This window comes from Salmo salar, chromosome ssa18 (genome assembly GCF_905237065.1).
Source record: "Salmo salar chromosome ssa18, Ssal_v3.1, whole genome shotgun sequence".
NCBI lineage: Eukaryota > Metazoa > Chordata > Actinopteri > Salmoniformes > Salmonidae > Salmo > Salmo salar.
This window is the reverse complement of record NC_059459.1, coordinates 55,347,431-55,369,561: the sequence shown is the minus strand read 5'-3', so window position 1 is coordinate 55,369,561 and position 22,131 is coordinate 55,347,431. Positions and strand designations below refer to the sequence as shown.

At 44.2% G+C, this 22,131-nt stretch overlaps 1 protein-coding gene across 1 annotated transcript; it reads right to left on the bottom strand.

The window, feature by feature from the left end:
- Positions 1-2,988: 2,988 nt before the first annotated feature.
- LOC106577503 (arylsulfatase J) lies at positions 2,989-20,115 on the bottom strand. Its single transcript, XM_014155563.2, has 2 exons — positions 19,109-20,115; positions 2,989-5,016 (listed from the first exon to the last, which is right to left on the bottom strand). The coding sequence occupies exons 1-2, from the start codon at positions 19,414-19,416 to the stop codon at positions 3,645-3,647; spliced, it is 1,680 nt and encodes a 559-aa protein (XP_014011038.2). The 5' UTR covers positions 19,417-20,115; the 3' UTR covers positions 2,989-3,644.
- Between the last annotated feature and the right edge of the window lie 2,016 nt (positions 20,116-22,131).

Sequence of the window (22,131 nt, the reverse complement as noted above, 5' to 3'; positions counted from 1 at the left end):
GGGTCAGTCTGTTACATCTGGAGTATTTCTCTTGTCTTATCCGTGTCCTGTGTGTATTTAAATATGCTCTCTCTAATTCTCTCTTTCTCTCTTTCTGTCTTTCTCTCGGAGGACCTGAGCCCTAGGACCATGCCTCAGGACTACCTGGTATGATGACTCCTTGCTGTCCCCAGTCCACCTGGCCGTGCTGCTGCTCCAGTTTCAACTGTTCTGCCTGTGGCTATGGAACCCTGACCTGTTCACCGGACGTGCTTGTTGCACCCTCGACAACTACTATGATTATTATTATTTGACCATGCTGGTCATTTATGAACATTTTAACATTTTAACATCTTGACCATGTTCTGTTATAATATCCACCCTGCACAGCCAGAAGAGGACTGGCCACCCCTCATAGCCTGGTTCCTCTCTAGGTTTCTTCCTAGGTTTTTGGCCTTTCTAGGGAGTTTTTCCTAGGGAGTTTTTCCTAGCCACCGTGCTTCTTTCACATGCTTTGCTTGCTGTTTGGGGTTTTAGGCTGGGTTTCTGTACAGCACTTTGAGAATATCAGCTGATGTACGAAGGGCTATATAAAAATAAATTTGATTTGATTTGTCAGTGAGGCTGTGTTTAACCTGTTAACTCTACACTGGCAGCCTTCTAAACCCATGGGATCCATCCAAGTGTATATGGATAAAAGTCTTCATTGTAAAAGTTGGTTCCCATGAGTCAAAACTATTCACTAGACAACCATCTATATGAACCAGAGGCCAAGGATCCACGGCATAAATAACAAGATTACTTCTTCACCTGCTGGGGATTTACAGTGGTCTAGAGTCATGGGGAACCATCTTATTTCGGCTCAGTCGGTTAGCGCCGGTAAATCCACAATAGAAGGGGGTTAATGTGGTGTAGCCTGAGGTCATGGTTTGGCTGGCACCAGGCACGGGTTGAGTTAGGGGGGGAGTCGGGGTGTTATGCATGAGAGAAGAATGCATCACGCCCTGGGGAGGATTTCCAGCAGTGAGCCCCTCTCTCTAGCTGGAGATCTATCCAGTAGTGTGGAAGGATCGTGCTTCTGGAGCTGGTTGGGTTAGTTGGAATGAGAGCTATGACCTTTCTTGAGCTAGCCTTTGAATACCGGTATTTTACTTTGTCATTTGGATGTATAGTAGCATTCACGTTTCAAAACCAATGAGACATTTTAAATTAATTAGGAAAGAAAATAAAAAGCTATAGAAATGAGTCTCTTTACTCAGTAATAGGGCCATGAGTAATAGCACCAAGCACTTTGGCTAACATTAATACAACCATGTTAAATTCATGTAAAGAGCAACATAACACACTTTTATAGAAATACATTTTGTAGGGAATCTATCATTAGAGCCATTTAACACTCATTTAGCATCATTAAATGACTGTTTTATTAGTATTTTATGGGCCAATCAAAGTTACAGCAACTATTTTGTGTTTTAAACATTGGCGTGCGTACCTCATCAAAAAGTGTGCTTTCGTGCATATGTACATACACTGCATTGCCAAAAGTATGTGGACACCTGCTCGTCAAACATCTCATTCCAAAATCATGTGCAATAATATGGAGTTGGTCCCCCCCCTTTGCTGCTATAACAGCCTCCACTATTCTGGGAAGGCTTTCCTCTAGATGTTGGAACATTGCGGGGACTTGCTTCCATTCAGTCACAACAACATTAGTGAGGTCGGACACTGATGTTGGGCGATTAAGCCTGGCTCACAGTCGGCGTTCCAATTCATCCCAAAGGTGTTCAAATGGGGTTGAGGTCGGGGCTCTGTGAAGGCCAGTCAAGTTCTTCCACACCAATCTCGACAAACCGTTTCTGTATGGACCTCGCTTTGTGCATTGGGGCGTTGTCATGCTGAAACAGGAAAGGGCCTTCCGCAAACTGTTGCCACAAAGTTGGAAGCACAGAATCAAAGAATGTCATGGTATGCTGTAGTGTTAAGACTTCCCTTCACTGGAACTAAGGGGCCTAGTCCGAACCATGAAAAAAAAAAGCACCAGTCCATTATTCCTCCTCCACCAAACTTCACAGTTGGCACTATGCATTCAGGCAGATAGGATCCGCCAAACCCAGATCTGTCCGTCAGACTGCCAGATGGTGAAGCATGATTCATCACTCCAGAGAACGCATTTCCACTGCTCCAGAGTCCAATGGCGGCGAGCTTTACACCACTCCAGCCGACACTTGGCATTGCACATGGTGATCTTAGGCTTGTGTGCGGCTGCTCGGCCATAGAAACCCATTTCATGAAGCTCCCGACGAAGTTATGTCGATGTTGCTTCCAGAGGCAATTTGGAACTCGGGAGTGAGTGTCGCAACAGAGGACAGCGCGTAAAAAAAATGTCCATCTGCTTCAGCGGCCCCGTTCTGTGAGCTTGTGTGGCCTACCACGTCGCGACTTATGCTCCTAGACGTTTTCACTTCACAATAACAGCACTTATAGTTGACCAGGGCAGCTCCGTCCACATACTTTTATATATATATATATATAGTATATTTATTGAAAGTGCCAAGCAACAGAAAGTCAAATGAAATACTGTTTGACTTAATGGTTGCAAGTTACATTTCTTTGCCCAAAACCTTGTGAGTTGTTTCCATTGATGGCATTTCCGTTTTACTGTTCAACACCGACTGATGAATCTGGCGCTTTGTTGCTTGCCTCGAAGGAGTTGAATCTGGCACGCTGGACCAAGTCAAACTTTATAGTATTTTCCACTAAAATAAAAAAAGGTACTAAGTAGCCATGTGCCAGCGGCTGCAGTGACAACGTGCAGCAAACATAGAAAACTTTCCTGTCACAAAAAAAACACTTACTGCTGCAAAATTGGGACTGATAAATGTCATTGAGGGCGAGAGATAAAGAGAGAGAGATCAAGCGACAAAAAGAGAGCAAGGGAGACACGTGGAAGTACAGAGAGAGAAAGATGAGAAAAGACTCCGTGGCGGAATGAGACAAATGAAAAAAGGGGAGATTTGCATCAGAGTCTTTAATTTTGTTAGCTAGTTTGTTTTACATTCAACTTGAACTGGAGCCAGAGCAGACAGAACTAAGGGGGAGAACATACATTACTCTAAGGTTCAGACCGACTGTGCTAATAAAACAAAATAAATCTCAGTTGACTAGCAGATATAAATCCTACATTTTGTTTTCATTTTCTTGCAACACTGCAATCAACAGCTAATAAAATAAACTATTTTTGTTTTGTTTATTTGGTTCTTTTTATTTCACCCAAAAATATGACGCTGTCTGCAAAGATTAATTCTATATTTATTTTCTCTGATGAAATGTAATGAATCTATTAACAATCTGAAGGTCACAGGAATTCAAGCATGCAATAAAAACCAGAAAAACAAACATTCTTTAAAGGCCTTAACCCATAGTCATGAGGTCATAGGTGTTAGGTCTGACAGTAGTGATTAAAGTGGGTATTTTCCTTAAAGCGTACTCTCTGAGGCAAACTTAGGTCCATTTGTCCATTGATTTCCCATACTATCCAAGCACCAGTCCATTCAAGTCTTCAAAATACAGATTGTGTGTCAATCCCTGAGATCTGACCATCTAAAAGTTTCACACAAAAAGTCACAACAATAAAAATAAAAAAGTCTAATCCTCCGCCTTTCTTTTCAGAGCTTCCTCTTCTTCTTCTTCTTCGCTTTCTTCTTCCGTCTCTTCTTGGCCAGGTAGTTAGTGAGGAGGTTAGTCTCCCTATCGTCTTCATCCTCCTTGTACCAGGGTCCCCAAACCCCTCCGTTAAAGTTAGGGTTGGAGCGGGAGTCTTTAGCTGGGTAGCGCACCGGGATGGCCGTCCTATTGTACTGTGCTAGCCTCAATAGCATCTTCTTCACTATGTGTGGGTAGTGTAGCGACAGGTCCACTCGTTCATAGGGGTCTGCCGTGATGTTGAACAGCCAAATGGACTTTCCCCGGTCCCAGCGGATGCGTTCGTTATGCCAGCGGTTGGTCAGAAGTAGACTGGAGAACGTCTGCGGAGGGACCCAGTCGCTGTAGCCCGGCACCCCAGTAAGGAGCTTCCAGTAACCGACCCGGAGGGCGGCCCGGATGGCCGTGTTCCAGAGGCCGTAGCCGGCCTTCCAGGATCCATTCTTGGCCTTAGTGTAGATAGGGTCAATGTTGTGTAGGATGTCCTGACGGGGGGACGGACGGCCCTCGCTGATGGCCTCCCATACGTCGTACCCGTCCAGGTTGAGGTCTTCGTCCAGAGTCCCCTCCCCCAAGGACACCAGGGTGGGGAACCAGTCCGTGATGTGAATCAACGCCCGACTTTGGGCCCCCTTGTTCACAAGCAGGGGACTATGGACGAAGCCTACGGCCCGGATGCCCCCCTCCCAGTAAGTTGCCTTGCTCCCCCTCAGTGGCCAGTTGCTGCCCCCGGCCATGGGCTGGCCCCCGTTGTCTGACGAATACACTATCACTGTATTGTGGTAGAAACCGTAGCGCTTTAGCGCCAGCGTGAGGTTGTGGATGGCCTCGTCCAGGCAGGACACCATGGCGGCGTACTTGCGACGATGTAAGTTAGGGATGGACTTGTAGCGCTCCAGGTAGAGAGCGGGCACCTGTAGCGGGGAGTGGACCGCCTGAAAGGCCAAATAGAGGAATAAGGGTTTCTGAGGGTTGTGGTGAGCCAGGATGTCCACAGCTTTTTGGGTGAACATCAGGGTTGAGTATTGGCCCCTATCTTGTTCCCAGGCCGCCTCCTCCCCTTCATAGAGATCATAGCCACACATGCCAGGACCGTCACATTTATAATGGCTATAGTAATCACCACTACCCAGCAGGGACCCAAAGAAGGTGTCAAAGCCGCGCTGGGTGGGCATGCAGCCGCGTTTGTAGAAGCCCAGGTGCCACTTGCCCACCATGTGGGTGGAGTAGCCCGCCTGCCGGAGCTTTTGTGGCAGTGTGACGTTCTCCAGGGGCAGACAGTTGGCCTGGGTGGGCCGGATGACCGAGTGCTGGAGGCCCGTGTGGATCTGATACCTGCATGGGACACAGAAGAAATGGTGTTAGTCAATCAACCAATCAAATCTTAGCTATGACTTTTTTTTTTCACAAAGAGAAAGCCAAGGCGACAGTGGCTAGGAAACACTTTTGTTGATCTAAACATTGAGAAGAACCAGCGTGTAGAGGGAGAGACAATCCTCATCTGGCTGGCCAGAGTATCCAAAACAAGTCACACATCATAAAGCATTTGCTTACATTTACAGCTGAATATAATATAGTTGCAGTATTATGTTATGACAGGTTCATACATACGCCGCATTGACTCTGCTGTGGTGTTTGGACATTTCCTACCTCCACTTTTTGACATTCACCAGTTGGCTCGACTTTCTAAACGTTGAATATGCTTCCTTGGAAATCTATGCTTGAATTGTGAAGGAGTTTCATGGCATATGATGTGCACACAAATTGCTCCGCATAGGGAAAATAGGCTATACTGGATGAGAATATTTGTACAATTTCAACACGCTACTGTATAAATTTCCAATAAACTGAACCAAACACTCAAGGTTCTGGTAATCCATTTAAAATTCATGCAGTTAAGTTTCTAAAACAACAATGAATCCTTTCACAGGCCATTTAAATGCAATGAAACGGCACAGAAACAGCTTTGCGTAACAGATTACACACATTATGCAATCTAATTGTAATTACAATGGACTTAGTCCAAAGCAAACACGTTTAAAATGACAGTTGACTGCTTGGGCTAACACGGGCTGGCAACCAGAGAACATAGTGATGCTTGACAGGAGATGTCCAAGAGCAATATGCCAGAGGATGTAGTGGTAATAGTGCTGGGTATTTGGGGCGAAGAGTGTCAATTCGCAAAAACCCATCATTCAAGAGTCAAGGCAAGCCAGGAAACGGAGCTGTGACCTGAAACGAATGATGTTCCTAACTTTCTATATTGTGACGGCCATTTTGGCAACGACCGAGATGGAAAAGAAAGCGATGACCTGTGTTGGACTTTGTCTTGGTGTCTTCACAAGGCTGGTGTTATGAGAGTGATAGAGTCTTTGTGTAGAACAGACCTGAGTTCCCGAAAAAGGACCACATGCCTATTGTCATGAGCAAGGAAATAGTCAACAATCAAAGTCCAGAGGTAATTGTTTGTTACCTAGTGGTAACAATCAAACCCCAGACAAACCAAAGTTACTGTGTGTGCAGTATATTTGTTTGCACAACTACTGCCTATGTACACACATCTTACTCTGAAAACATCTTTGTGCTATGCTTACTGAGTACCTCAAACCATTCTGTGATTGTATTTGGCAGTGGGAATAAGGTCTGTTTATTATATCAGACCATGTAAACACTGCAAATGTTGGTTTTAAAATTGAGCACTTAGTCTCGGTAATGTAATCAAGGAAGGCACTATTCTGTTAGTAATGTGAAGTAAAAAGCTGTACTACCTTCATGTACAATGACATAGTGACTGATTTCTGGCTAGGTTACCCATGCTAGACCCGGGAGCAACAAAGGTAGTCTTTTAAAAAGCAGGTCCTCCAAATGTCTAGAGGTGACGGCCCGTCTTGGCTCAGAAAGTGAAGCAACCTGGGACGTTGGAGCCTGTCTCGGTAGTAATTACGTCTGACTCTCCTGTGCTGCTTTTAGACGGAGAAAGCCAGACTACCTCAATCCCTCCCTTTCATCCTCCTCTACTTCTCTCTCATCCCTCTTTCTCTCCTGCTGCCAGTGGCAAAACAGGCAACCACTCACTAAGGAGAGGTAGAGAAAATAAGTTGGTGTGCGCTTTGAAAAAAGGAGGCTTTAGCTGGAGGGAAGCCAGGAGGTGGACAATCGAAACCTAAGGCTTTCTTAGCAGAGTCTATACTCTTCACAGAGGTAGTGCAAGCACTGCAGCTCTCTGTTCAAAGTCCCTCCTGGGGATCCAAATCTATGATTTTCATGTGGAATATACCTCCCCTCACACAAAAACAACCCATGCATACACACACACACACACACACACACACACACACACACACACACGCAGAGAATGTACATGTACGCACACGCATCCGATCCCCTCCACACAGCGCAGCTTGGCTGGTCATTGTCCTACGCTTGAAGTCATTTATTGGTGCTCCTGGTTCAGTTTAAGCTAGGTTTACTTCAACATTGAAGTGATGTGTGGGATCTGCAGGTTAAAGCGGCAGGAGTTGATTGAAAACATTTCCACAGCCCCAAACACTCGCTTATTCACACTTGGACACAGCCCTATGCATGTCTTTGCATGCATTTTTAGCATACTGCATCTTTGAAGTGGAAATACGGTGGAGTACACACTACAGAAACACCTCGCCATTGACTTAACTTTAATAGTAAAAAAACATGACTGGCCTAAGTGTTTTAGGCAAACTGGCTAATAATTCCCTTGAGAAACTGAAAGTTATAAATGCTGTTTAGTTGATGAAACACTGGAACGTTCTAAGAGGTTTTAGACTTAAATTGGTTATTCACTGAGGTACATGTAATTCACTTCATATTTTCACACAATATTAAAAAAGGTCAGACAGAAGCTGACCAGAGTTTGCAAATTGGCATAATGATTGTTGTGTGTGTGTGTGTGTGTGTGTGTGTGTGTGTGTGTGTGTGTGTGTGTGTGTGTGTGTGTGTGTGTGTGTGTGTGTACATGTGTAAGCTGCTATGTGTGTATGTATGTATGTATGTAAGCTTATTTGTGCATGTGCGCGTGCGTATGGCTGTGTGCTTGTTTGTATGCTAAAATGACAGAACATGGTTTTGCTAATGGACCTCGGGAGAGGGTAATGGTGTAGTCTCTCTGGCAGTCCATAACGCTCGACAGTACAGTACTCTATGCCTCAGGAGTCATTCAGGCGGGAGGACCGTCTTACTGAACACATGGAACAAGCTCTTCCTCCTCCTCTCCTCCTCCTCCTACAAGTCACCGTGTGGCCGATGTGTCTCAATGAACGCCGCACAGTCGCTATGGTAGTAAAATAGCGTCGTTCACCTCCCACTGGGCACACGCTGGTGAATCAGTGCCGTTTCCACGTCATTTCAATTAAATTACGTTGAACCTGCGTGGACCAGACGTTCAATTGACATCTGTGCCCAGCGGGCTGGTGGCAGTGTTGTTGTTTGGTCCCATCTACACTGTAGTGTAGTTACACGCAACACGCAGGGATCGGGTCATTAGTAGAGTATACAAACCCAACATCTGGCATCCAAAACCTAAGATCCTCTGGTGTCTTTTGAAAGGAGAATGGCTGTAGCATATGGGTTAACCTTTTACTGCAGCGGGCTAAATCAGGGTCAAATCAGTTTTTCGTGGTAGTCTTAAAACACATTTACTTTGAAACAAAAGTATACACATGGGTCATGGGCTTACAAAAAGAAGACGCCTGTACCATGTCAGATATAGAACATTCCACCCATGAGGCCACTAGCTCATTTTGACTGCAAGAAAGGCCTACGTAGGTCTCAGTGGCTCCTAGGATTCTTCTTCTAAAAAAAAAAAGTATTTTATTTTACTAGGCAAGTCAGTTAAGAACAAATTCTTATTTACAATGACGGCCTACTGGGGAATAGTGGGTTAGCTGCCTTGTTCAGGGGCAGAACAACAGATTTGTACCTTGTCAGCTCGGGGATTTGATCTTGCAACCTTTCGGTTACTAGTCCAACGCTCTAACCACTAGGCTACCTGCCGCAAACATGGCAAACAAGTGAAGTGGGGCAGTTTAAAATGTTATATAAACTTTAAGATGTAAGATTCAATATATTAGTGAATCATAATTCATCTTTGAGGATAGAATGAATGGGAAATGATCATCGAACACTAAACATTCAGTGGGGCACTACTACGGGATCTGGGATGAGAACCAGATTGTGTTGCTTTCATGTGGGTCTGGGATGATCACTTCTCACCAGTTAGTGGTCTGAGTAGGGGCCTCTCAATCGCCACTCCACAACAAAAACACACTGGGTGAATAGAGGAAGCATTGTTGCGCTGAGCTATCATTAACTGGATCCAATATGGCTCAAATAAACTAATATAGTGATGGAAAAAATAAGTCAAGGGAAAAGCAACATCTGTCTTAGGGTAGAGACTAGAGAGACAATCAAGCAAGCTCTTTGGTGGTCCATGGTGGAACTTGGCGCTGAGAACGTGGGCTGACTCGAGCTGAATCTGAACCTGGTTACCCCAATTGCCATAATATATTCATTAACATGTGTTGAAGTGAACTCAGATTTCACAACTACAGATAAAATGTGCAGAGCAAACTTTACTTTCCGTCTATATGTTTAGCGCTTTTCACAAGCAATTATACGTCCATGTTTACTCTCTTCATTCGCCCATAAATGTCTATAAAGTGCTGTTTCTGGAGGGATTTCTGCTCCATTATCTTCATTCTCAGCCAGACGCGGACCCGCTTGTATGCATTCCACCGGCGTATAAGATTAGATTTTCCATTCCGTGCCTTCGAAACTTCATTTGTTTTTATTTGTCCAGCTTCGTATTAAAGCCAACGATTGAAATCTGGGATTGAGAGGAAGGGACAATGTCTCCCTGAGGGGTATCTTTTTCTTCAGATTTTAAAGCCACACAAAATCACAATGCAACACAGTTAGAAAAAAAGGACAGATGCACGTCAGAGCTGTGTGTGTGTGTGTGTGTGTGTGTGTGTGTGTGTGTGTGTATAATATAAGAGTCTCTTATGTGTTCAGCCGAAAGGTAGTGTGCGCATGTGAAAGAGAGCAAGTGTGTGAGTGGGTATGTGAGCGCATGTGTGTTTCTGCGAGTGCGTGTGTGCCTGCATGAATTCATCTAAGTATGAGAGAGTGTGCGAGTTCACCATATAATCCTAACCCTCCAGAGAGTCTTATGGGATGCTGGTGCTCACATACCAAAAGGTTACAGGCGTGTAATGAGAATGTCATGCTACGCAGTCTCTTATCCCTAAACAGATCACTCATCTAAAACAAAAGCTCTTGACGTGGACTGGAATTCAAAAGTATCCTGGTCTATATCTATCTATAGTATTTCAAGGGAATGGGTCATTGGCCTTGAATTTGTATGGGTCTTGAGTGGTTGAAGGACATTTCTGCTTTCTAATCTTTATGGGCCCTTAAAAAAAGATGACTGGAGTAGTGAGCGTATTCAATGTGCCTCCCACCCGGTCGCATGCAGCCCGTTTACAGACCCTCATTAACATCTTACGGCATGAGCTCATGGTTCTTCCCTACTTTACTTCCATATCAACCAAATTACAGTACAGCCACAATCTCAAAAACACCCATTGTAGTCACACTAGCTATCGCCCCGGTTTATTTTTTACACAACCGCTGGACCACTAGGCCAACAAATCACAAGCCATTTTAAAACACAAATCAACAAGTGCAGCTTGCAATCACATAATCCCACAAGGCACAACGGGGATACCACTACTAGACTACACAACCACTGGGTTCTAGGCCTATACTAGGTTTCAAACCATCACTATCCCTGGGCCCGGGCCCGGCTCCATGTGCCAACCCCACGGAACTGTTCCACGTCTCCCCACATATGGTTGGAATAAGCAGCCTCTCCTCGGCTCTCTAAAGCTAATGAAATTCAGCCTTGGAGCGGTGTGGTTCCCTCGCTTATTCCCTTCCTCCCCTTCCCTCCGACTTGATCTGACTGGACCGCCCCTTCAATCTCACTTCTGCTGCTCCCTCCTTTGGCACTCATCCTCTTTAACTTATCACACTTTCCCTTCCAGGACTCAAAACACTATAGATTCCTTCGCTCTTGTCCGGACCCTCCCTTACACATTCTTCATTCCCTTATTCACACGTTGGCCTTGCTTCACATATCCACAGGTTCACTTCATCAACCGTCCCAGTGTGTATTCGCTCTGCAACCCAGTGTGCTGGGATGGAGTGAGTGTTTGGGTGAAGGAAAGGGTAGAAGGGCAACAGAGTGAGTGTATAGGGAGAGAGAGAGAGAGAGAGAGAGAGAGATGTACAAAAAGAGAGTGACAGCTCAGTGAAGCGACAGGAGATGGGTGAGTGAGAGGAGAAGCTGGGGGACTGTGGACAGTCTCTGCATGGGGTCTGGAGAAATGGAAGATGAGACTTGACTGGGGTGAGAGGCAAAAGGGAAAAGAGTAGCCCTGTGCAAATAAACCACGGTTCTGCCCGCGGTTTGATAGAGTTGCAACTTACAGCGCCTTGACACCAAGACGGCACAGTGTTTGGTTTTATAAAGCTGCCCTTATCCACATTGGTGATGTCCTCCACGGAACCCAGAAGCCACTGTGGGGCACATTCCTGATCATTTGTTTGTCGATGGATGGCGGTTCATCAGCGATGTGGGCCCTTGATAGCTAAATAGAATTTAGCTTTACGCCGATTCCACCGGAGTCATCCCCCGTGGGAAGTAGGGAGTGAGAAAGTAGAGAGAGGGGAACAGAGAGGGATTGATAGATGTGTGAGAGAGAGAGAAAAGAAAGAGAGTTTCAGGAGATGGAGGGGGAAAAAAAAGGTATTCTGGCTCTTTTCTCAATAGTTTTTATTCAGACTGGTCACACAAATCTTTATAAAAAAAGGAGTGCGTCTGAGAATGTAATAGTGAATTTAGACTACAGCAAGGAGACATAATTCAAGTCCATTTTAACACTACCTGACAAACAGCTGTGAGGTTGTGAAGTTTCCAAAAGTTCTGGCAAAAATAAATCAGCTGTCTTTTATGAATGCCTAATTCCACATCCGTGTACTAAAAACCCTTTGACAGAGGCCACACTTCAGCTCTGTCCGGACACGTTTGTCGTCATGTCTCAAGCTGTGAAATACGCAATCTTTGATACTACCAGGTGTGTTTACAAAACTTTCTGAAAAATTCCTTTGTCCCAACCGCCTTGTCTAGCAGAGAAGTTATTTCAGAGAACCTGGTCTTGAACACCAGCCATTGTCTCACCATGTCACACACCCATTCCACAGACATAGTCCACATTCTTAAACTTTAAAAAAGGAACACCATAGCTGGTGCCAGGCCAACACAACCTATGCCTTTTCCTTGGTATAACTCCTCACTTTTCCAGGAGTGAATAACTGAGTAGTACAGTGAGAGTTCATGGGATTTGAAGAGTCTAATAAGTCAAGGGCTGTTGTTGAACTTGGGAGGCAAATGCTCAACTGAAGCCTCAATGTTTTTGCCGCTGCCCTGAGGAAAACCAGAGGTCGAGGTGCTTCGATTCAGAGCTGCCGTGAGGTTAGGTACCGTAGCAATTTGTTATGCAGCTCCGTCATGGGGGGGGCTTTACCTTTGTACGAACAGCAGCAGAACAAATAAGTTTCACTTGTCTCCATCACTGACCCCATAACTTTCTCCTATCTCAGTCTAGATAACATCAGGGGGGTTTTCTGCATAGCAAAGTATTGGGTGGATCGCTTAAGTGTATTTTCAGGCCGCCTATGTCCAAACAGTAAATAAATATATATTTTTTTTATATATAATTTTTGGGATGGAACATTTGAGTGTAAACTTACATAAAGTATGTAGAAAAGCTAATGGACCTATATATCTTTGAGAACTAACAATCAACTAAATAAACAGCCTGGTCTCAGACTAGACGTAAATATCTGGAACACTCAAATTAGTATGATATGTTACGCTTGCTATGGTTACATAAGACAGATGGTTACTTAAGGCAAAAACAAAAGTATGGTGGTTGATCACTTGTCTCCATCGCTTCTCCATTACTGACCCCATAACTTTCTCCTATCTCAGTCTAGATAACATCAGTTTTTTTTCTGCATAGCAAAGTATTGGGTGGATCGCTTAAGTATTGGGTGGATTGCTAACCCTAACGCAAATGTGGAGAGGTGGGACTAAAGTCGCGAGTTTGAATCTCAACACGGACAACTTTAGCATTTTAGCTAATTACTTTGAGTTAGCTAACTACTTAATACATTTTTTTGCTACTTTGCAACTACTTAGCATGTTAGCTAACCCTTCTCCTTCTCCTAAACCTAACCTTAACCCATAGCCTAGCTAATGTTAGCCAGCTAGCTAACGTTTGCCACCTAGCTAGAATTCACAACATATCATACATTTAGCAAATTCGTAACATATAAAACAAATTGTAATTCGTAACATGCCATACGAAACGTAACATATCATTCTAAATGGAGTGTCTCGAATTTACATACAGAATATACAAAATGCTCTGAGACCAGGTTGAAATAAAAGCTAGACAGTCAGGGAGAATCAAGAATTAAAATAATGCGTTCAGCAGTATTTCTGTCATGGTATGGGGTCCCCATTGATTTTATTAATGTTTGAGTCACTCAGATAGCGTAAGACATGGCAAAATGTGTAGAACTGCAGGAAATTCTCTGTTTTTTCTCTCAGCCTCATGGCCAACAGGAGGGCCTTTAGAATTTTAATGGAGTTTAATGAGGTGAAGACAGAAATACATTTTTAAAGAAAGCTGCGATTTCAGTGGCTGGGTCAGTCTTGCATGCTGCCACCACCTGATCTCTGCAAATGAAGGACCTGAGGGCAGAAGACAGTGGGCGCTTGTGTGTGAAGGATCAAGTTTGTGCCTCTCTCTGGTATCCACGTGTTGCATTACAGCAAAGGGAGAGAGGTTGAGCGGGACGGACAACATTTGACCTGGCCATCTCTAATCCTGCACAACAAGCTGAGTCGATTGAGTTGATTCTGGAAAACCCTCGCGACTCAAAGACCATTGTCACCATCACAACGATAGCTTCTCTTTTTAGGACAAGTGACCGGAATGATAGTGTGTGGGCATGGTAGTAGGGGGAGAGGGCACATCGGGGTTGAGAAAGGGGGTTTAGAGAGATTTTGTGACTATTGTGCAGACCTACTCCTGGACTAAAAAGCACATTTAAATGGAGAGTGCTTCGCAGTCCAGAAAGAGCCTTCATGCAAGACTTTTTTCGTCAGAAATGGCTGATATTACCTCTACTTGAACTTCATTACCATACATGTCAACGTGCCCCGGGATATCTGGATATTTTGACCTGTCAGTCCCCTTCAGTCCCCTGGGTAGAACTTAATATTTGAGGCAAGACAACCTGTCCATCTAGAGACAGTTGAGGGGGGAAAAAAATCATTTCAAACTACAGCCCTCTGGTGTATAGCTGTGGTTTACAATTGGGGCGCAACAATAACAACTGGAATTTAAATTGAGCGTGTGTGGCAGGTCAGATTCCGTTGGTTGCCATGTCAACCAGCCCAAAACCCCTAATAAGCCCCAAAACGATTACACCTCCAAAAAGGACCCTAAGCGGCGAGCAAAAGTTTAGAGATCACAACAACCACCCTTTCAGCACGATATTCAAGTTACTATATTGTAGGCCACAAAAGGGGAAAAGCATTGACATCTTGACATTTTAACGGTCCTATAGAACGGATCATGGGCCAGACATCTGCTGAAATCCCACCGCAAGGCATGGAAGGGAAATCCAGCCTGGCCCCTCTAATATACAGCACATTGCAGTACCATAGCTGTCCTCACATTTCTATCCATTAGTAAAACACACACAAAAGGGCCCCTAATCTCCTTTTCAGAGGACACCCTTCTGTTTCAAAACATAGATTTTAAAAAAACACCACCACTCTCTTGGAATCATCCTTTCAGGAGTTGCCTGGTACCATAACTGAATATACACCGACACTTCCATATGTACAACAGGGGTGGGTGGAGTGGGCAACATTGGAGACACTTTTTTCAGAATTTGCCAGAAGAGGTGCCCAGCAACCTTCCCGTTTCAGTAGGCAGACACTATAGGCGCAACTGAAATATCACATTTACATAAGTATTCAGACCCTTTACTCGGTACTTTGTTGAAGCACCTTTGGCAGCGATTAGACTCGAGTATGATGCTACAAGCTTGTCACAGCTGTATTTGGGGAGTTTCTCCCATTCTTCTCTGCAGATCCTCTCAAGCTGTCAGGTTGGATGGGGAGCGTACCTGCACAGCTATTTTCAGGTCTCTCCAAAGATGTTGGATTGGGTTCATGTCCAGGCTCTGGCTGGTCCACTCAAGGACATTCAGAGATTTGTCCCGAAGCCACTCCTGTGTTGTCTTGGCTGTGTGCTTAGGGTTGTTTTCCTGTTAGAAGGTGAACCTTCGCCCCAGTCTGAGGTCCTGAGTGCTCTGGAGCACGTTTTCATCAAGGATCTCTCTGTACTTTGCGCCGTTCATCTTTCAATCGATCCTGACTAGTCTCCCAGTCCCTGCCACTGAAAAACATCCCTACAGCATGATGCTGCCACCACCATGCTTCACCGTAAGGATGGTGGCTGGTTTCCTCCAGACGTGACGCTTGGCATTCAGGCCAAAGAGTCTAATCTTGGTTTCATCAGACCAGAGAATGAGAGACAGAGTCTTTAGGTGACTTTTGGCAAACTCCAAGCGGGCTGTCGTGTGCATTTTACTGAGGAGTGGCTTTTGTCTGGCCACTCTACCATAAAGGCCTGATTGGTGGAGTGCTGCAGAGATGGTTGTCCAATCTCCACACAGGAACTCTGGAGCTCTGTCAGAGTGACCATCGGGTTCTTGGTCACCTGCCTCATTACCTGGTTTTTACTCTGACATGCACTGTCAACTGTGGGACCTTATATAGACAGGTGTGTGCTTTTCCAAATTATGTCCAATCAATTGAATTTACCACAGGTGGACTCCAAGTTGTTGAAACAGCTCAAGGATAATCAATGGAAACAGGATGCACCTGAGCTCAATTTAAAATCTCATAGCAAAGGGTCTGAATACTTATGTAAATAAGCTATTTATTTTTGTTATTTTTAATAGCTTTGCAAAAATGTCTAAAAACATGTTTTTGCTTTGTCATTATGGGGTATTGTGTGTAGATTGATGAGAAAGACATTTTAGAATAAGTAACATAACACAATGTGAAAAAATTCAAGGGGTCTCAGTACTTTCCGAATGCACTGTATACGTTGCGTTTTCTTCTGTGGACGCAGGTGGTTGCTATAGTGTCTCCACTTGCAAACAGTTAAGTTGTTACTGTGCATCTTTGTTCTCCAGCACTCAATTATGTGTTTTGAAATGTTATCTTGAAGCAATCAAATTTATTTTATAAAGCCCTTCTTACATCAGCAGTTGTCACAAGGTGCTTATAAAGATACCGGGCCTATAACAACAAAAGCGCAAGCGATGCAGATTTATAAGAACAGTGGCTAGGAAAAACTCCTTAAATGCAGGGACCTAGGAAGAAACCTAGAGAGGAACCAGGTGAGAAAGAGAGCGAGAGAGTTGAAACAGCAGATTCAAAGCAGTCATTGTTGCACTTTATATTGTGTGCTGTTGCATGCATTTCAGTTGTCTTGAGAACATACAGTAACTGAAGTCTGTCTGCATAGCCTTTCAAGTCACATTGCGCTTCCATGCAGAAGTGGGATACTTCACAGGGCTCTTCTATTATGCTCCTGTGAAAAACAGTCATAACGCTCCAATGGACCTTACTCTAGTAATTTAGCCAACAATTAAGTCTCCCATGCACAATTAATTTTGACAATTGATCACCTCACATGTACAGGGCAGGCTAATTAGTGGACATAAGTAAATCAGTCTGAAGAAGACAATAACCATCCCCCTCGGGACGCAGGTGGAATGGTCACCTCTTGACTTTATAACACATTTATAACACTTTAACACACTCAGTGCATTGGCCCAGCCTGGTCTCATAGATTAGACATAACATAGTAAATGTACATACGGGACACTGAAATGAGTTAGTTAGATACTTTGCAACTTTCCACCTGGCTACCCCTACCCCGGCCAACAGCTCTGTACCCCCCCACAGCAACTTGCCCAAGCCTTCCCCATTTCTCCTTCACCCAAATCCAGATAGCTGATGTTCTTAAAGAGCTGCAAAATCTGGACCCCTACAAATCAGCTGGGCTAGACAATCTGGACCCTCTCTTTCTAAAATGATCTGCCGCAATTGTTGCAACCCCTATTACTAGCCTGTTCAACCTTTCTTTCGTATCGTCTGAGATTCACAAAGATTGGAAAGCTGCCGCGGTCATCCCCCTCTTCAAAGGGGGAGACACTCTAGACCCAAACTGTTACAGACCTACATCTATCCTACCCTGCCTTTCTAAGGTCTTCGAAAGCCAAATAGATCACCGACTATTTCAAATCATTCCGTACCTTCTCCGCCATGCAATCTAGTTTCCGAGCTGGTCATGGGTGCACCTCAGCCACGCTCAAGGTCCTAAATGATATCATAACCTCCATCGATAAAAGACAATACTGTGCAGCCGTATTCATCGACCTGGCCAAGGCTTTCGACTCTGTCAATCACCGCATTCTTTTCGGCAGACTCAACAGCCTTGGTTTCTCAAATGACTGCCTCGCCTGGTTCACCAACTACTTCTCAGACAGAGTTCAGTGTGTCAAATCGGAGGGCTGTTGTCCGGACCTCTGGCAGTATCTATGGGGGTGCCACAGAATTCAATTCTCGGGCTGAGTCTTTTCTCTGTATACATCAATGTCGTCGCTCTTGCTGCTGGTGATTCTCTGATCCACCTCTACACAGACGACACCATTCTGTATACTTCTGGCCCTTCTTTGGACACTGTTAACTAACCTCCAGACGAGCTTCAATGCCATACAACTCCCCTTCAGTGGCCTCCAACTGCTCTTAAAATGCAAGTAAAACTAAATGCATGCTCCTCAACCGATCTCTGCCCGCACCTGCCCGCCCCTCTAGCATCACTACTCTGGAAGGTTCTGACCTAGAATATGTGGACAACTACAAATACCTAGGTGTCTGGTTAAACTGTCAACTCTCCTTCCAGACTCACATTAAGCATCTCCAATTCTAAATTAAATCTAGAATCGGCTTCCTATTTCGCAACAAAGCAGGTATATTCCTTCCTATTTCGCGCTCCAGCAGGTATATTTCACTGGTCACCCCCAAAGCCAATTCCTCCTTTGGCTGCCTTTCCTTCCAGTTCTCTGCTGCCAATGACTGGAACTAATTGCAAAAGTCACTGAAGTTGGAGACATATCTCCCTCACTAACTTTAAGCATCAGCTGTCAGAGCAGCTTACAGATCATTGCACCTGTACATAGCCCATCTGTAAATAGCCCACCCAACTACCTCATCCCCAAAGTTATTTTGTTTTTGCTCCTTTGCACCCCAGGATCTCTACTTGCACATTCATCTTCTGCACATCTATCACTCCAGTGTTAAATTACTAAATTGTAATTATTTCGCCACTATGGCCTATTTATTGCCTTACCTCCCTAATCTTACCTCATTTGCACACACTGTATATATACTTTTCTATTGTGTTATTGACTGTACATTTGTTTATTCCATGTATAACTCTGTGCTGTTGTTTGTGTCGCACTGCTATGCTTTATCTTGGCCAGGTCGCAGTTGTAAATGAGAACTAGTTCTCAACTGGCCTACCTGGTTAAATAAAGCACAGAAGAAAAAAAAAAAAATGAAATGTATGAAATGTATGCATTTCACTACTGTAAGTCGCTCTGGATAAGAGCGTCTGCTAAATTACTAAAATGTTAAAAAATGAAATAAATCAAATACAAAAACTACTTAGCATGTTACCTAACCCTTTTAGCTAACCCTTTCCCTAATCCTAACCAAACGTCTAGCAACCCAAAGGTTGTGAGTTTGAATCTCACCACAGACAACTTTATAATTTTAGCAACTACTTACTACTTTTTAGCTACTTTGCAAATACGTTGCATGTTAGCTAACCCTTCCCTAACCTTAACGCTTTAACCTAACTCCTAAACTCTAACCTCTAGCCTTGCTAACGTTAGCCAGCTAGCTAAAATTATTGTATGTTTTGCAAATTCATAACATATTGTACGTTTGACTTTTTTTTTTAATTCTGAAAATATCATACGAAATGGGTCATGGACATCCGCAAATTAATACATACCATACGAAATGTAACATACTGTATCATACTAAATTAAGTGTCTCGGATTTACGTACAGAATAATACAAAATGCTCCAAGACCAGGTTGATTGACCACAACTGAATACCCACCACAACTGAATACCCACTAGACAGGAGGTTAAACTTACCTGCCAGTCATCAATTGACTCCTGGAGGGGCTGCAGAGAGGCTGCACATAGTAATTCTCCAGTTTCACTCCCTGCGCTGCCAGCCTGTCCAGAGTTGGGGTTTTGATCTCGGACCCATGGTAACCCACATCCCGGAAGCCTTGGTCATCAACCAGGATGAAAATGATGTGAGGTTGAGTAGTCTTGTCAAGATTATTCACTCGGTTCTGCGAATTGCCATTCCAATTTTCCCACGACATCTGATAGCCACATGTTAGTGAAGTAAACGCTAATAAACTCGCCAGGACACTGAAGATAAACATCTTCATCCCCGACGTTTACACTGCATCAAAACCAAACCACTCGAATCATTGTATTAGTCTGGTAAAAAAAAAATTAAGCGATAGTTGTTTGCTACATTGCAAAAGTTATTGGCAGTGGTTGTCATAGTGGACAACGCGCGAATGCGGTGGAGCGTTGCACATGTTCCGGTGTAGCAACCCTTGGAAATTGTGTTAGCATTGTCCTCAATAGCCTATTCTCATACTCTAGCCCAATGACAACGTTTGTGTTCAGTAGCCGACGATAATAGCAGTCCAGTCCTTTCAAATGCTACAATACGTGTGTTTGAAGTCACCACTATTAAAACGTTAAACCAAATTTCTGCAATGCAAAACATCTTCCCGTCGGAATGTTCTATTCCTCGTTTGAAACGTGGCTCCTCTTACCAAAATCGTTGAATTAACTTCACTGTATTGCTGTGCAAACAGTTAAAACTGTGTTACATCAATCCCGAACCTCACTTGTGTTTCTTCTGGGACGTGAGAGACTTGACAGGTCCTTCTCTCTCAGCAACGGCGAGTCTGCTTTAGAACCACCAGCTGCCAGCTATAGGGGCTGTTCCGTGTGTGTGCGCTCTCCTCGCACTCCACCATCAACACTGCATAACTGACATCTGAGAGATAATTCATACAGCACTGCCTCTGCGTTCTATCTTTCAACATCCCTGTCTGTCTGCCTCTCCAAAGTCCACACATGTAAATGGATGGAGGAGTACAAAGAGCATTTGGATCAAACTATTGATTGGGTTGTGACAGTGTGGATTATACAACGGGTGGGAAATTACCGCTGGCTAAATCTATGACGTTTAAATGCCTATTTACACTGTTCCATCTGATCGCACAATCCACTGTCTCATCAGCCCAGCCAGGCAATTTATAAACTTGATCTCCACTATAAAAAGCATTAAAAAATCTCGAATCATTAGCTCATTGTTATGGATGTATCCAAATAGAAAACAGTTTATGCAAATGCAGATACTTTGCTGTTATTCTGGCTGCACTTTTTGACATGGCTGTAAATTAGTCATAGTTGGCTAGCTAGCATACAAGGGATAAGAACATTGCCAGCCAGTATGGCAATGTAACATTTAGAACGAACGACTGTGCCGCGTCCATAGATTCAGAACAAAAAGACCGAACGACTGGGTCACTTCTCTAGCAACCCGAGATTTGTGTCGGGACTATATCTTGTGGAAGGAGTATTTGGCCATTTTTTTGGGGCCTTCCTTTAGGAATGTAGTAAAGTACAGATACCCCCTCCACAAAACTACTTAAGTAGTACTTTACACCACTGCTTAGTATTATGATTCTCACTGAGTCTCATATAAAAAGTTGCGAGTTTGTGAATTGGGCCAGAGGAGTCTGGGGAGGAGGGGTGTGGTTGTGCAGAGTGCGTGCCTGTGTGTTTAAATAAAGGTCCCTCAAACAGACTGGGACTTTCTATGATCCAGTGAGCATTAATTCATGGACCCACATAATGACCAAGTGAGAAGGTGTCTGCGACGTGAATTCATTTTCTGCTCTGCAAACAAGGTTGACAGACTCCAACTAGGAGAATGACTCCAGAATGTCTACCAATGCAAGTTCGGCTGTAATGAAGCACAAACGGTGACTGTACCCGCTCTCAGCTGTATCTGAACAGGAGACCGTGTACTCTCTGACAAAACTGTTTCCTCTGTCACCATGGACTACAGGTCAAATGGGGTCTGGGTGAGAAAGCCCAAGGTCCATTGAAGACCTCTACCATGGACAGACACACAGGCAAAAGTCCATTTCATTTTGTTCCAAAACTAAATGTTGCGTGTTACTGAACTTGACCAGAGGCCAAGAATGAAGTCGTCAGAGACGTCATGTGTACTAAATGTCGATGAGAGGGGGATAAATCCCCTTGTCATTAAGGTTAACCCCCTGGAGTCTGAAATCGCTGTGAAACTAATTCCTTGGAAAGAGGACTTGCAAAATTCTCCAATCTTCCAAAGCCAAGGGATTTTTCTGCACACACACACTCTCCTTGCATCCTGTGCCATTGCATCATCATCGTGGGTGGGTCCGGTCGGTCGATGAGTAATGTGACTCAGCATGAGGTCATAGGCCCTCCTTTATAGTTCTGACCTCTCAAAGTGGGTGGATGAGTGGATCATTGAAAACATCATCCTCTCTTAAAGTGCAAATGCCCATGCACGTAGACCACCCCAAACTGACACTAACAGACGCTGGGGACTGCCAACCCAACGTCTCTGTTCCAGGAACCAACCTCTCAGCACATTCCCACTGAGCTGTCTTCCTGCGTAATTGCCTCATTTTTGAGGTGACTCATTTTACAAGGCGTAGGGAGGGGAAGAGGAAAAAAGTTTTTTGATTTGTGGAAGTTTCTGTAATAGACCAGCCAACTTTGTGATAGCTCTCAGTGCCCACTATTATAGACATTTACACATGACTTCCTGCTTATAGAGGGCTGCAACGCCTATGGGCACATTGCACAGGTTCAGTATGTTAATATTTCCATACACTCAATGTTTTGACACTGAAATTACCCTTTTTGTTAGTAGTACAGAGGAGACAAATCTCCATGTTATCTCCAAGGTGTTGACATTGAAATTACCGATGGGCCAGCCAATGACTGAGTGGGATCCACATGATCTAAGGCAGTCACCCAGTAGTACTGTAATTGTGTCAGACATGCCAGAGTAGGTTAGGGGAAAT

What these genes read in the sequence shown, in the direction of transcription:
- LOC106577503 (XM_014155563.2), bottom strand. Translation starts at nt 19,416, where the DNA reads ATGAAGATGTTTATCTTCAGTGTCCTGGCGAGTTTATTAGCGTTTACT. An exon ending in AGTCAATTGATGACTGGCAG is followed by an intron (nt 5,017 to 19,108) that starts GTAAGTTTAACC and finishes TGTCCCATGCAG; the next exon opens with GTATCAGATCCACACGGGCC.